The sequence below is a fragment of the Chionomys nivalis genome, chromosome 15, assembly GCF_950005125.1.
Source record: "Chionomys nivalis chromosome 15, mChiNiv1.1, whole genome shotgun sequence".
Taxonomy (NCBI): domain Eukaryota; kingdom Metazoa; phylum Chordata; class Mammalia; order Rodentia; family Cricetidae; genus Chionomys; species Chionomys nivalis.
In genome coordinates, this window is record NC_080100.1 from 20,600,882 (window position 1) to 20,614,045 (window position 13,164).

Sequence of the window (13,164 nt, forward strand, 5' to 3'; positions counted from 1 at the left end):
CTATTCCCCTTTTGCCAAGATCCCTAGACCAATGTCAGCCAATCAGGGTCCTGAACCCTAGAAATCCCCTCACCCCAACTTCTACTATGATAAACTGGGCTTGGCACTCTCTGCTCTCAACCACTGAGTCTGACGGATGGAGGGTCCAAGCTTAAGCTTAAATAAAGGCCCTTTGCTTTTATATACAAGTGCGGACTCTGTGGTGGTTTGGGGGGACCCCCTAGGTCTGGGCTCAACAGGAGAAAATAGTGCAGTGTTTCCAGTGTTTTTACCCAAAGCTAACTGGATGTGTAGGTCAAATGCAATATATGTCAGTATAATGCTATATTGTAGCAATTTATGGTTACGCAATAGAAAAGAGTCAAGTGCCCCATGCTTGCAAATTGTAACATTGTAGCACTTGAGGCCATTTTTACTGGGCAAGGCGCCCAGGTCTTATCCCTATGGACACCTGGGTCGCTGCTACAAAGATTTGTAATTCCACCCTGCTCACTGATACAGTGAGGACTAGCTCCTTGACTCGATCTGCAGTACCCTCTCTATCAGTTTTGTGATTTGTTGTCTTTTCCTTTCTGTCCTAGGTCCACAGGGTGTTTTCTCAGGGTGTGGCTTCTCAGGAAGGGACCCTGAGCCGAGGGGATTTCCTTATGTCCATCAATGGCACTTCCTTAGCTGGCTTAGCCCACAGTGAGGTTGCGAAGGTTCTACACCAGGCCCAGCTACACAAACACGCCCTCATGATCGTCAAGAAAGGGAATGAGCAGCCTACGCCCTCTCTCAGGCAGGAGCCTCCCTCCTCGGGGAGAAAGGGTCCACTCCCCAGAAAGACCTTGCCACTGGAGCCAGGAGCTGGTAAGTCTCCACAGATAGTGAGCAGGGCGGGTAGAGCTGGCTGATAGAGCAGACTGTACAAGGACCAGAGTGCACTAGAAGATAAAAGAGAGGCCCTCGTAACAGGGAATTCAGTGTGGAAGGAGAGATTTCTGAACATGGTGAATCCTCGAGAAACATCAGTTGGCACTGTCTCCTGTTTTTAGTGGACTATAAGGAAATGAAGGGGGGGTAAGCATGTTTCTGTGTTTGAAGATATAGACTGTTGCCTTTGTGTGCCTAGAGCTTAGGAAAGGCTCAGAATAGGCCCCCTTTGCACTGTCCACCTGGCTCAGAACGGCCTCCCTGGCGCCACCCACACTAACTCTGTTCCGAGCCCAGGCTCCCCAGCCATCAGAAAAGCCCTGCAGTCTCCCTCAGCATCCTCTCCCACCGTCTGTCTAGAGGGCAGGTAGCCCCCAGCTCAAGGCAGGCAGGCCTTTGTTTCTTCTTAGCATCCATCCTGAGAGTCAAGGTTGGCCAAATGTCTCTGCTCCATTTGGCCTCAATGTGGCATGAGCTATCCGTAAAGCCTTTTTGAAAATGCTCTAAGTTTGATTCTGTTAAATACACAAACAGTCCTGTCCAGATGTTTCTGCAGAACACGCTGTCCTCAGTATTCCACCTATCCTTAGAGCTGCGGTCCTACCCAGTCTAGGAAGACACCCTAATCATGGCCATGCTCACCTCTATCCAGGCTGACACCATCTAAACCACTTGGTGCATTCAGTGGGAATTCCGCTTGTCCAAGGAAACACTGAGCGTTCCGTCCTGATGGCTTCCAGAATGTGAGCCACGTTGAGTTCAGTTACAGATGACTATCCCACTGTCACTGAAACCGCAGATTCCTGGGGCATGTCTTGTGCATCTAGCCTGGACCAGACTGCAGTGGTCCACCTTGGGGGCTTCCACTTACTGCTATTTCTGTATTCCATTGCAACCTTCCTCCACTCTGCAGTTAGCCCATGCCAGGCTGATAGGCATCTCTCTGATATAGGCCTATCTAGACAGGGGAGGCACCCGGACAGCTGTTGAAAACCCTGATGACCAGAAAGTCCCCTGCTCTACTGAACCAAGAATTCTGGGAGAGCAGGGACCAGGCATGAGTACATCTGCAATGTTGCAGGTGATTCCAGAGATTCACTGGGTGATTCCAGGAGAGAGCCCAAGGTGGTACCCATTCTGAAAGCCTCCTTCCCCCCTTTTAACAGCAAGTTACCCATTAAAAAGTTATACCACTTGCGGTGCTACATGCCTTTAATCCCAGTACTTGGAAAGCAGAGGTAGGCAGATCTCTGAGTTCAAGGCCATTCTGGTCTGCAGAGAAGTTCCAGGATAACCACAGAGACTATAGAGAGAGACCCTGTCTTAAAAACAAACAAGCATAAATACCACTCCTAGTATTAGCAAATTAGGCCACACGGATTGGTATTAAACTGCAATAAGGAGCTGCCAATGAGGTCTGTCCAACTGTAATCCTAAGGTTTATATTAGGGAAGCAGCTTCATCCATTCGTGGTCCCTCTACTGCCTTCCAAGCAGCTAAGTACACCTTTCCATTCAACTCCTCAGTACAGACGTAAGGTAACTAAAAGGCAAGTGTACAGTTCCTATTCAGTCCCCAGCCTAGCCCTTCCAAACAAGCCATAGAGTTCATATCACCATGGAAACATCCCCCCCCCCGCCCCAACAAGAGCCAGATGCCAATGAAGGATGCCAGTGTGAGGGAGGCAACCACACCCCAGGGATGCTGGGCTTCCTCTCATAGAGGCACAAAGGGCACAGGGCAAGGAAGGAAACCCTACCCAGTTCCAGGGAGCTTCCCAATTATGCCAATCTCTCTCATGAGCTGGGCACTCCCTTGCCTCTGCTTTCAATAGCAGATGGTGACATTCTGTTGCTATGGTAGCCAGGGTTGGCAGGAAATTGAATTTGATTCACTGAGTGTGACTTCCATCCTCACCGAGATGTGTGCTACCAGAATGCGAGACTTGCCAAGAGCGGTTTGTCTCCTGGGCATTTCTGCCTGGGAGAGAGAGCATTCTCTGCACTTGCGGGATACAAGAAAGCAGAGGATGTGAATCCAGTAAGACATCCAGGCAGGGCGCTCCCTCCTGGGGGGTCAGCCTGATGCCGGGATCAAAGATGGTACACAACTCCCAGCAGACAAGACTCGGGGTGACCAGAGTCCAGTGCCCGGGGCAGGCAATGCGTTTTGGGGGGGCATCAGACAGGTGGCATGTTGAGCATGCTGCCTGTCATTTTATCATGACAAATGTCCTTCCCGCAGGGAGAAATGGAGCTGCTCACGATGCTCTGTGTGTGGAAGTGCTGAAAACCTCAGCGGGGCTGGGGCTGAGTCTGGATGGAGGGAAGTCATCCATGTCTGGAGATGGGCCCCTGCTAATTAAAAGGGTGTACAAAGGTAAAGTATATCTCCATGGAAACCCATCCCTTCTGTGTGAGGACCGAACTGCTTCCAAAGCCTGCGATGCTTTCTGTAACGATGAGTTGTATTATGCGTGTATTAAAACTCCCAAGGCCCGGGTAGGTGCCGAGGTGAGCATTATCAGATACGCCAGCAAGAGCACCAAATACCAACCAAGAATCCAGTGAGTTCAAATACTAGACTGCAAAAAAAGGGGGGGAGGGGTAAACGGTGTTTAATAGTTTCTTCATCAACTTGAAATTCTCATTTTATGACCTTGGGAAATTGTTTGGGCTGGGGAGATTCTATTGTTATTGTTTTTTGCACGTGTGTATGATACGCATGTTTGTGTGTGTACATGTGAAGGCCCACAGCTGCTATCAAGTATCTTCCTCAATTGCCCTCCACTTTATTTACTGAGACGGTCTCTGGCAAGCCCTGTGCTCACCAGCTGAGATCTGCTTTCAGAGTGCTGGGATTACAGGTGATTCGCACACATGCCCAGCTCTTCTGCAGGTTCTGGAAATCTAAACTGGCCCTCACACCTGTGTTCATTCTAAACAATCAGAAGTTACATAATGGAGCCGGGCGGTGGTGGCGCACGCCTTTAATCCCAGCACTTGGGAGGCAGAGGCAGGCGGATCTCTGTGAGTTCGAGACCAGCCTGGTCTACAAGAGCTAGTTCCAGGACAGGCTCCAAAACCACAGAAACCCTGTCTCGAAAAACCCAAAAAAAAAAAAAAAAGTTACATAATGGTATAGCTCACATCAGCACATACACACAAACAAACCAGAAATTTATAGTTAGAAGATACAAGGAAGTGATCAAGTCATGAGACTGCTTGTTCTTAAGATCGATTGGTTTGGTGTATGTCTTTGAAAAAAGAACAAAAAGCAGACAGGGTCTCACTATGTAGCCCCTGGCTGGCCTGGAACTCATAAGAGATCCACCTGCTTTGCTTCTGCCTCCCTGATCTGCTTTGATAGTTTCTGAACTTGTGATCTCCTGAAACCTCTCTCCACTCCAGACACATAGTATTGGTATGAGCTGTGCTTTAAAAAGAATAAAGTAGGTAGCTGGGCAGTGGTGACACACACCTGTGAACATCCTGAGTTCAAGGCCAGCCTAGTCTACAGAAAGAATTCCTAGGGGGAGGGAAATGGGAGGTGGTGGCGGGGAGAAGGCAGAAATCTTTAATAAATAAATTAATTAAAAATAAATAAAAGAGAATTCCTGGACAGCCGAGGCTACACAGAGAAATATCAAGAAGGAAAAAAGAAATAACAAAATAAGGAGAAGGACAAAACGACCAGCTTGTGAAACCCCCAGAAGCCCCAGGACAAAAATAAGCAGGGAACACTGGCCCAGGTTGTTGGGTTGCTCCTTTCTAGAATTTCTCAGTGGATACAGAACTTCCATGATCTGGTCACAAGGCCAACTCAGACCCACCTTCCTGCACCAAGACCATCCCTGTTCCTTCCCTGAACCTGTCACGTTTTGTCCTAGCTCTGTTCAGTCACAGCCAAATGCATATGAACGACGAATTTCTCACATCTTAGAGAAGCTGTAAAACATCTCCAGCTGGGTCTAGTGGCACATGCCTGCAGTCCTAGCACTCAGGAGGCAGAAGGAGCTGTGGCAAGTCTGAGGCCAGCCTAGACTATATATAAGGAGTTGTAGGCCAGCCAGCCAGGGCTACAGAGCAAGACCCCATCTAAAAACAAAACAAAATCAAATTTCCATGCAAAGGAGCAATGAAGCCCCTGGTGGTGAGCTGCCCTGTGGGGCCCAGAAATGCGCAGTCAGAACTGAAGCTTACAGGCCAAGAAGGACAGGAGCTGAGCACCTATTTCTGAGGACAGCGGATGTGGGTACCTAGTGATGGGGAAGACTGGGGCTTGTGCCCCAACAGTGAACTAGAAGCAAGACAGCTTGCTTGATAGCTCACAATAGCACGCAAGACAGGTTGTCTCTGTTTATGGTCCCACGTGCATGCAGAAAACAGGCGTGAATCTGGAGTCAACCTGTTGTATGTACTACAGAGGCTTAGCAGTGCAAGGCTAGAGGAAACCCCCATGCTCATCCACCCATTAAACTGACAGAGCAGAAGGAAGCAGGAAGCCAGTGGCCTGTAGGAGTACTCACGGGCAACAACTCCCAGGGAAGAGGGCACCAGGGCATCTGCTGCCAGCAGAACTCACACTGAGAGACCGTTAGAAACTAAAGGCAGGGCAGCAGCTGGGCAGTCCCTGAAGTCTACATCTGCTGGCACCTTGAGCTTGGCCCTCCCTATCTTTAGAACCATCTCTGGCTTTCCCGTCTTCTGAAGCTTCCACCAGAAAACAGTGATTGATCATTACATTCATTCGGTCGGTGCCTTAAGCCCAAGTGAGAACGTGTTCTATATACTGCCCTCCTCACCCCAAGTGCCTCGCTGAGTCCAAGCTATAGACAAAGCAGTGAAGGGCATACAGGATGGGACTAAAACATACCGTGGGCCGTCTCCCAGAGAACCTCGCCAGCCCGACAGATGGGCATGTCTCTAGTCCTTTCTGTTGCCGGCTGTATCCTCATCAGATTTGGTGTGGGTGTGTGTACATCACTATCCAAGACGATGCTGGAAACCCTGAAGCTCCTCTTTCTGGTGGGTGTAAGCCACCAGACATGGGTGCTGGAAAGTAAACTTGGGTCTGAATTTGGGGCCTCTAGAAGGGCAACAGCAAGATGCTTAACTGCTGAGACATCTCTCCGGCACCTTTTTGTAACATTTTATCATGGAGGTTAGAGTACAACTTTCTCAGTCGGTCATCTTTACCCACTGAGCCATCTGCCCAGCCCTAAAGACCTAAAATGGCTTTCAGAAATATATATCTGCCCAGTCTTTTGAGACCTGAAATTTCTAAGAAAGTCAACTTTTTTTCCTCTCATACTTCAGTTTTCTCTTTCAATGGTGACATTTCTTCCTCGGTGTGATTTAGCTATTCCATAGCAGGGAGGAAATGGAGGCGAGTTTAAGATTGTCTTCTGAAAGCCCCTAAATGTGCTCAACTTCCACAAAGCTGTGGAATGTAGAAACATGGGGAGGTGGGGCACTCTGGGGAGCTCTGCATGGAGGTGAGCCATCAGATAAGCTAGCACCACAGTCCCCACAACCTGATGAGCAGGTCGTCAACCACCAGTGCTCAGAGCCTGACACAGCCCCAGCAGAGATTCTGGGTAATCGCGAGCTTGTCAGATGTTGATGCTTTAGTTCTTGGCTTCCTTTGCCAACTCTGTGTTACCAGTTTGTTTGTTTTTAAAGAGTTTTACTGTTTGAGTACACAAGACTTTCTGCCAGTACTGCAGAGGCTGATTCATATCGGAGTGGGAAGTCCTACTTAGTCTTATAACAAACATGCTGGCTGGTAAATGCCACTCTATCCTAAATGTTACTCTCTATCCAAATCAGGCAGAATTTAGCATTCTTATCCTTTCTGTGTCCCAGGATGCTTGTGAACAATGACTGCATTTTGTTTTTTGAGACCGGGTTTTTCTGTGTAGCTTTGGAGCCTGTCCTGGAACTCACTCTGTAGAGCAGGCTGGCCTCAAACTCAGAGATCCTCCTGCCTCTGCCACCCAAGTGCTGGAATTAAAGGCATGCACCACCACCACCCAGCATGACTCCTCTTAAAGGGCAGATAACCTTGAGAAGGACAAAGGCAAGTCTTTTGGACTTAAGGATTTGTGCAACATCATTGAGTCCCTCAGGATCAGACCAATTTGTGACCTTTTTTGGCCAGTTCATAAATCTATTCCTTCGTGTAGTTAGACATCAACTTCAGCCAGGTGGAGATGTACTGGAGTAAAGCAGAACCCTTCCTAGGATCCTGCATGTGACCCATGATGGCGGTGTCCTGGTAGCAAATAAAAAGTTATGTGTGGTTCTTTATATTCTGGATACTCCATTTGAGTAAACCCGCTATCTTCCCTTTGCCAGTTTGTAGGCTTGTTTATATGGGGACAAATGTGCTCCACGGTTACTTTATATTAACTTCCTGGGGGGGTGGGGGGTGGAATAGTGCCCTCTCCTAAGACTACAGGAACATCATCTTCCCCATTTAAACTCTAAAGATGCCTCTTTTTAAGGATGCAGGTGCTGACAGTTTCTTCTGCATTTGTTCTGGCAGGTGGCGCAGCGGAACAAGCCGGAACAATAGAAGCTGGCGATGAAATCCTTGCTATTAATGGGAAGCCTTTGGTTGGGCTGGTGCACTTTGATGCCTGGAATATTATGAAGTCTGTTCCAGAAGGGCCTGTGCAGCTAGTGATTAGAAAGCACAGGAATCCGTAAGTCTTAGCCAGAATCCCCTCCCCCAGACCCACTTCTTTTAGCAAACCAGAATGACTTAAGGACGGATGGGCTCTGGAATCAATACACAGCTGATACAGATATCCACAACTGTACTTTACATAAGCCTGGACCACCGAGGCTGGGGAGTGTCATTTCGTTCAGTGCCTGCCCCTGCCGCCCCCCACACACATTTGCAGTGGATCAAGAGCTCATCTGTTCTTCTAGAACACCTAGCTACACCTTTGCATCCTTCTTGCCAACTCTCCCAGCATCAGTCCTGGTGAGTGGGGACCAGAAGGGTAACATAAATGCCCCAGCTAAAATGATGTATGTATGTAGATTTATATAATTTTGTAAGTAAATGACATAGTGCTTTTAGGTACATACATGCAGTGGAAGGCAGAGCTATGGGTCTATGTATGTTACCCTGAAAAAGAGACTTAAAAGAAAATGAATTTATGACCTAATTGTTAGGCAGAGCTCAGGAATTATGCAACAGTGAAAAAGATGACGATATTAAAAAGTGCTATTTTTTAATGAACGTAATGTATGATGTGGACTGGGAAGTTCTGATCATTTTCTGTTTCTGAGAGTGTAAGTCATAAGGCTGTTACAGAGTGACAGTTCCGATGAATTGCAATAAATAGCTGAGAACTTCCCTGCTCGGGAGGAGGGAGTTCTAGCCTGAAAGCACCTTGCATCTAGTTTTCAAATTTGAGTGTATGTTTGAATTCAAGACTGGTCAACATAAGAGCAGGCAAAATAGTGTGTTTCTGTGCCCACACACACGCACACCACCTTAAAGGCAGTTGAGAGTTTAATCCTTCATCTTGCAAATGTAGTCTGTGGTCCTAACGGAGTTTCTTCTGTGCATCCTCTATGGAGATTTCCCTGTTGGTTTTGTTCCTTTCCTCCACCAGATCTAGAGCAACACAGAGTCTGTGGTCCGGCTCTCTTCCCTGACAGCTCTGCAGTGGCTCAACTTTTTGCTATTTTTGGTTTTTACCATTTTGCGAATTTTGCTCTTGCCAAAACTGGGGTCCCGCAGACCATTCTGACTCAAGGTTTATGAAACACCTCTGGCTGCCTTGAGCCTCTCCGGAGCCCTCCCTCCTTACAAAGCTGGCTTTCTGCCTCTGCACTGACCCGATTTTCTGAAATCCCAAAGCCTCACCAGCTTCACTTACCAAACAAGGAGAAAAATGGGAAACCAGGGTGAGTCCCTCTCAAGGAAAAGGACTGTACAGTGCTTCCCATCCGATCCTCGGGATGCCACCCAGGGCTGGGTCCTGAGGGTCTGGGTGGAAACATGCATTTGTCAACAATCTCACATGCATGATGCTACGATTTTGTTTCTTTAACCACAGCTGGGTCTAGGGGGAAAAAAAAATCACTGAGGTGCTGAGCTGTTGCCTTTGTACATCGTGTTTTCCTGAGCCCTTCCCTGCTGGCCATCTGTAGAGTACACCCAGAGGGTCCTCAGATGGGCACAAAATAACTGGCTCATTTTCAGCAGGTTTCACAAAGAGTTAGCTAGAAAAGCCTGATTTAGCATCTACTTTTCATTACAGTTACAAGTAGGATACTATAAGACGTCAGTGCAAGGTGCATGCTAAGTTGTTAGTCTCTGGGGTCAGTTTCAGCTTTCTTACTTGAATGATAATTTGAAGTCAGCACGATAAACTTTTTTTTCTTTTTGCCTCCACTCCTTTACAGTCATGCCTATTAATAAGTCAAGTCCAGTCCTTTGTGATCAGATAGGACTTTCTAGAGCGATGGAATGGTCTGAGTGTTCCCAGAGCTCCTAGCTTTATTACGCAAGGAGGACCTCTGGCTTACCACACTATACATCACCAGGCATCTGGCTGGCTAGCCTGTCTTCGACCCTGAGCTAGAAAGCTATTTATCTGTCTTCAGTGTTCAAGGCATGACTAGTACTGCTAATTAGTCTAATAAAGCCCCACTCTTCCTGCGTGAACACTAATGGTATTGTTCTAAACCTGTTTTTTTTTAAAGTGGTCAGTCATTCACAGTGAACTATGAGGGTAAAATGTGTCAAGACATAAATCGTAGTTGTAAGAAAATACTATGATGGCTCAAGTAGGTGGGGTTTCATTTCCGCCCTCCCTCACATTGCATTGTATGGTTGACTTAATTGGCACCACGCCTGTTGTACATTATACATTATTTATGTAAAATAAAATGCCTTATATATTAAAGAGTAAGTGCAATAATATGAAATGGCCTGTACATTTAAAAAATGTTGCCGCCAGTTATGTAAATCCACGTCTCTGTAAACAATTTTTTAAGTAATTTTCAAAAAATAAACACTGCTTACTACTTGATTTTGCCTCATTATTACGTAATAAGGTAATGGCACATTTTCAAAAACTTGGTATTATCACCTACGTTGGTAAAAAGAGGCAGGGGTCCTTGGTGAGCTGTGTGTTTGCATGGCTACACATAGAATCCAGCCTCAATGCAGTGCACCTTTATCATCTGTATCTGGCTGGCTCTGTCACTTCTTCCCACTCCATCTTTCTCCCCTTCAAGCCCGACCTATGCACACTTCCTCACACAACACACTAGCCCCACAGGCTCAGGACTTGCTGCACTGCCTGTCTGACAACCAGTCCTGGAGCCTTCCAAATGGCCAGAATCGTGGCATCTACACCTGTTACTACAGACAACTCCCAAACTCACAAGGGAAAATCCACCCTAAAACTTCCTGATTTCCAACTTCCAGTAGATCATCTTCGCTACTCAGTAATTGTGTTTCCCCTCTCACTGTTCAAAAAAGCATTCTTTCCTAAGAGGAGCCCTATCTTGCCCTCAGACTTTCACAGGGAGAAAGAAATAAAAACCATCTTTATTGACGCTCTGCAGCTTTAAGAAATGAGCCCCACAGAAGAGGTGAGAGAACACAATCTCAGAGTAAGGTTCTGGTTGCCTTAGCAGAGAGAAGCCCAATGAAATAAACAGGAACTCTGGTTGTGATACAATATGGAAATAAACACCAGCCTGTTTTATGAATGTGGAAAATTATGTCAACATATATAGTAAGATCCAAGACCACTTTTCTCTCTTAATAGGGCACAGGTGGCAGGAAGTGAGGGTCCAAAAAAAAAAAAAGCCACCGGACTAGCTGAACATAGCGGACAATGAGGACTACTGAGAACTCAAGAACAATGGCAATGGGTTTTTGATCCCACTGCACATACTGGCTTTGTGGGAGCCTAGGCAGTTTGGATGCTCACCTTACTAGACCTGGATGGAGGTGGGTGGTCCTTGGACTTCCCACAGGGCAGGGAACCCTGATTGCTCTTAGGGCTGACGAGGGAAGGAGACTTGATGGGGGAGGGGGAGGGAAATGGGAGGCAGTGGCAGGGAAGAGGCAGAAATCTTTAATAAAAAAAAAAAAAAAAACACCAAAACCCTTCATTTGGAGAAAGGTCTAGACTAGAAACAGAACGTGCTCAATTGGAATCCTTGACATGCCTCAGTGCGTGTGCGCGGGGGGGGGGGGGGGGGGGGTGGGGGGGTGGACAACTTTCCTTTTCCAAGTGGTAACAGGCAAGGTACCAGGTAAGATCCTGCAATAGAAAGCCCAGAAAGGCTATAGCCACCATCAATCCACGTGGGCTGTTCCTGATCCCACCTCCCCGACCAGGTAATGGACATACTCGGCTCTTGGCCTAAGGGATGTACTACGCAGAATACACTGCTGTCAAGGCTGTGCACGCTGGCCTGCCTAGAGCTAATTTTACTAAATTAAATTAGGCAATTTGAATGTATGAGTGGTATGGAAAACATAAGCAAAACGGACACAACTGATAAGGGAAACATTTACAAGTTCATTTTGACTCACAGCTCTAGACATCTTGTTCCATGGTCACTTAGTTCTGTCCTTAGGTCTGTGGCAGCGCATACACCATGGCCAAAGGTGACTGTCTACTACATGGTAGCTAGGAACAAAAGATGAGAAAGAAAAGGCCCCCAAATTCCCTTCAGAGGTATGCTACCCTCCAAAAGGTCCCACCACCTCCTCTCACCAGGACCACACGGGCAGTCAAACCTTCAGGATATGGGCCTCTGAGATTGGAACCAACTGAGTGTAGTGCCAGGCAATGGAGGCAAAGGGATCAAAGTTCAACCAGTCTGAGATACACAAGGTCCCGTCTCAAAGAACAAAATGAGTGTGCTAGTTCAGGTAAAAGACCAGAATCCTCAGAACCACTCCAGAACAGAAAGGAGCTAGAGAAAAGGCACAGGGCCTACATCTCTATTTCACAAGAATTCATGTTGAAATAAGAATACAATGGACTTTAAATCCTGTGCACAAATCGTAAAAAGCAGGAAGAGCAAATAGAATCCTTGCACACAACAGGAGCACAGGAGCACACATCCTACACCCAGGAAAAGAACTGACTGCAAACCTCAAAATACACTCGAATGCACTGAGAAAAATAACACACACACACACACAATCAAAAGACACGACTAAATAACCGTATCAAAACAGAAAAGTTTCTAAGTTCAAGGTCTACTCGGGAGGCAGCCAGGTATAATGACAGCCTGTAACCCCAGGACTCAGAAGACAGAGGCAAGAAGATCACTGCAAGTCTAAGACTAAGACCAGCCAGGCTACATGATGACATCCTGTGTCAGAAACAACCAGGGAGGCTTGGCAGTGGTGGCATACACCTTTTATCTCAGCACTGAGGAGGCAGAAGCAGATGGATCTCTGAGTTCAAGGCCAGCCTGGTCTACTGATTAGAATTTCCAGGACAACCAGGTCTATACAGAGAAACCCTGTAACAAAACAAAACAAAAACAACTGGAGAGCTGGCACAGTACAAAGTGCTTGTACTTAATATGGGTTCAGAAGCCAGGTATGGTTTCATACATGTAACCACAGCTCTAAGAGGTGGAAACAGGAGGGTCGCCTGTCCCAACCTAAGTAGTGAGCTTCAGAGCAAGGAGACCAAAGGAGATAGATGTTCCTGTGGATGACAAACGTGCTCACATTAAAAAATAACAAACCTATACAGCTCAGAAAAAAATGTCAGGAGAATCATTTAGAAGCACCCATTCCCAATGAATAAACAAAGCAATGCCTTAAGCTAGAGGACAAAAGGAGGAGATGTCTAAAAACCAATACAAAACAGCCAGTAAAGAACCCACGGGAAAGTCACAAGCATACCTCACACCAGCCACACTGACAAGCTCCGGGTTCAAGCAGAACAACAGAGAAGGTGGAGAATGACTGAGGAACACCCTCCTCCATCAACCTGTCCTCCACACACACAAGCACCTGCACACACAAAAATAGAAGGTGCAAGGTAGGGCTGCAGAATACTAAAACCAAACTGCCTGAAATTGAGGAAAGGAAAAAGACTGTGACACCACTTATAAGAATTTATCACATATATCCAAACCCAAAATATTCTGTAATAACTCTGGGAGAAACATCCAGAAGGCATCCAGACAAGAACATGCTTACAAAGGACAGAATATTACCAATTGCCAGGGTTTG

At 46.8% G+C, this 13,164-nt stretch overlaps 1 protein-coding gene across 4 annotated transcripts in view; it reads left to right on the forward strand.

Annotated features, from left to right (window-relative positions):
• Nucleotides 1-9,971, forward strand: part of Pdzd2 (PDZ domain containing 2) — a 345,949-nt gene extending 335,978 nt beyond the window's left edge. For all 4 annotated transcript variants that reach the window (XM_057789462.1, XM_057789463.1, XM_057789464.1 and 1 more), the window contains 3 exons: nucleotides 582-852; nucleotides 3,160-3,294; nucleotides 7,465-9,971. In XM_057789462.1, the coding sequence (XP_057645445.1) occupies nucleotides 582-852; nucleotides 3,160-3,294; nucleotides 7,465-7,628 (570 nt within the window). In that variant the 3' untranslated portion in view covers nucleotides 7,629-9,971. The remainder of the gene's footprint in view (nucleotides 1-581; nucleotides 853-3,159; nucleotides 3,295-7,464) is intronic.
• Nucleotides 9,972-13,164: the final 3,193 nt, after the last annotated feature.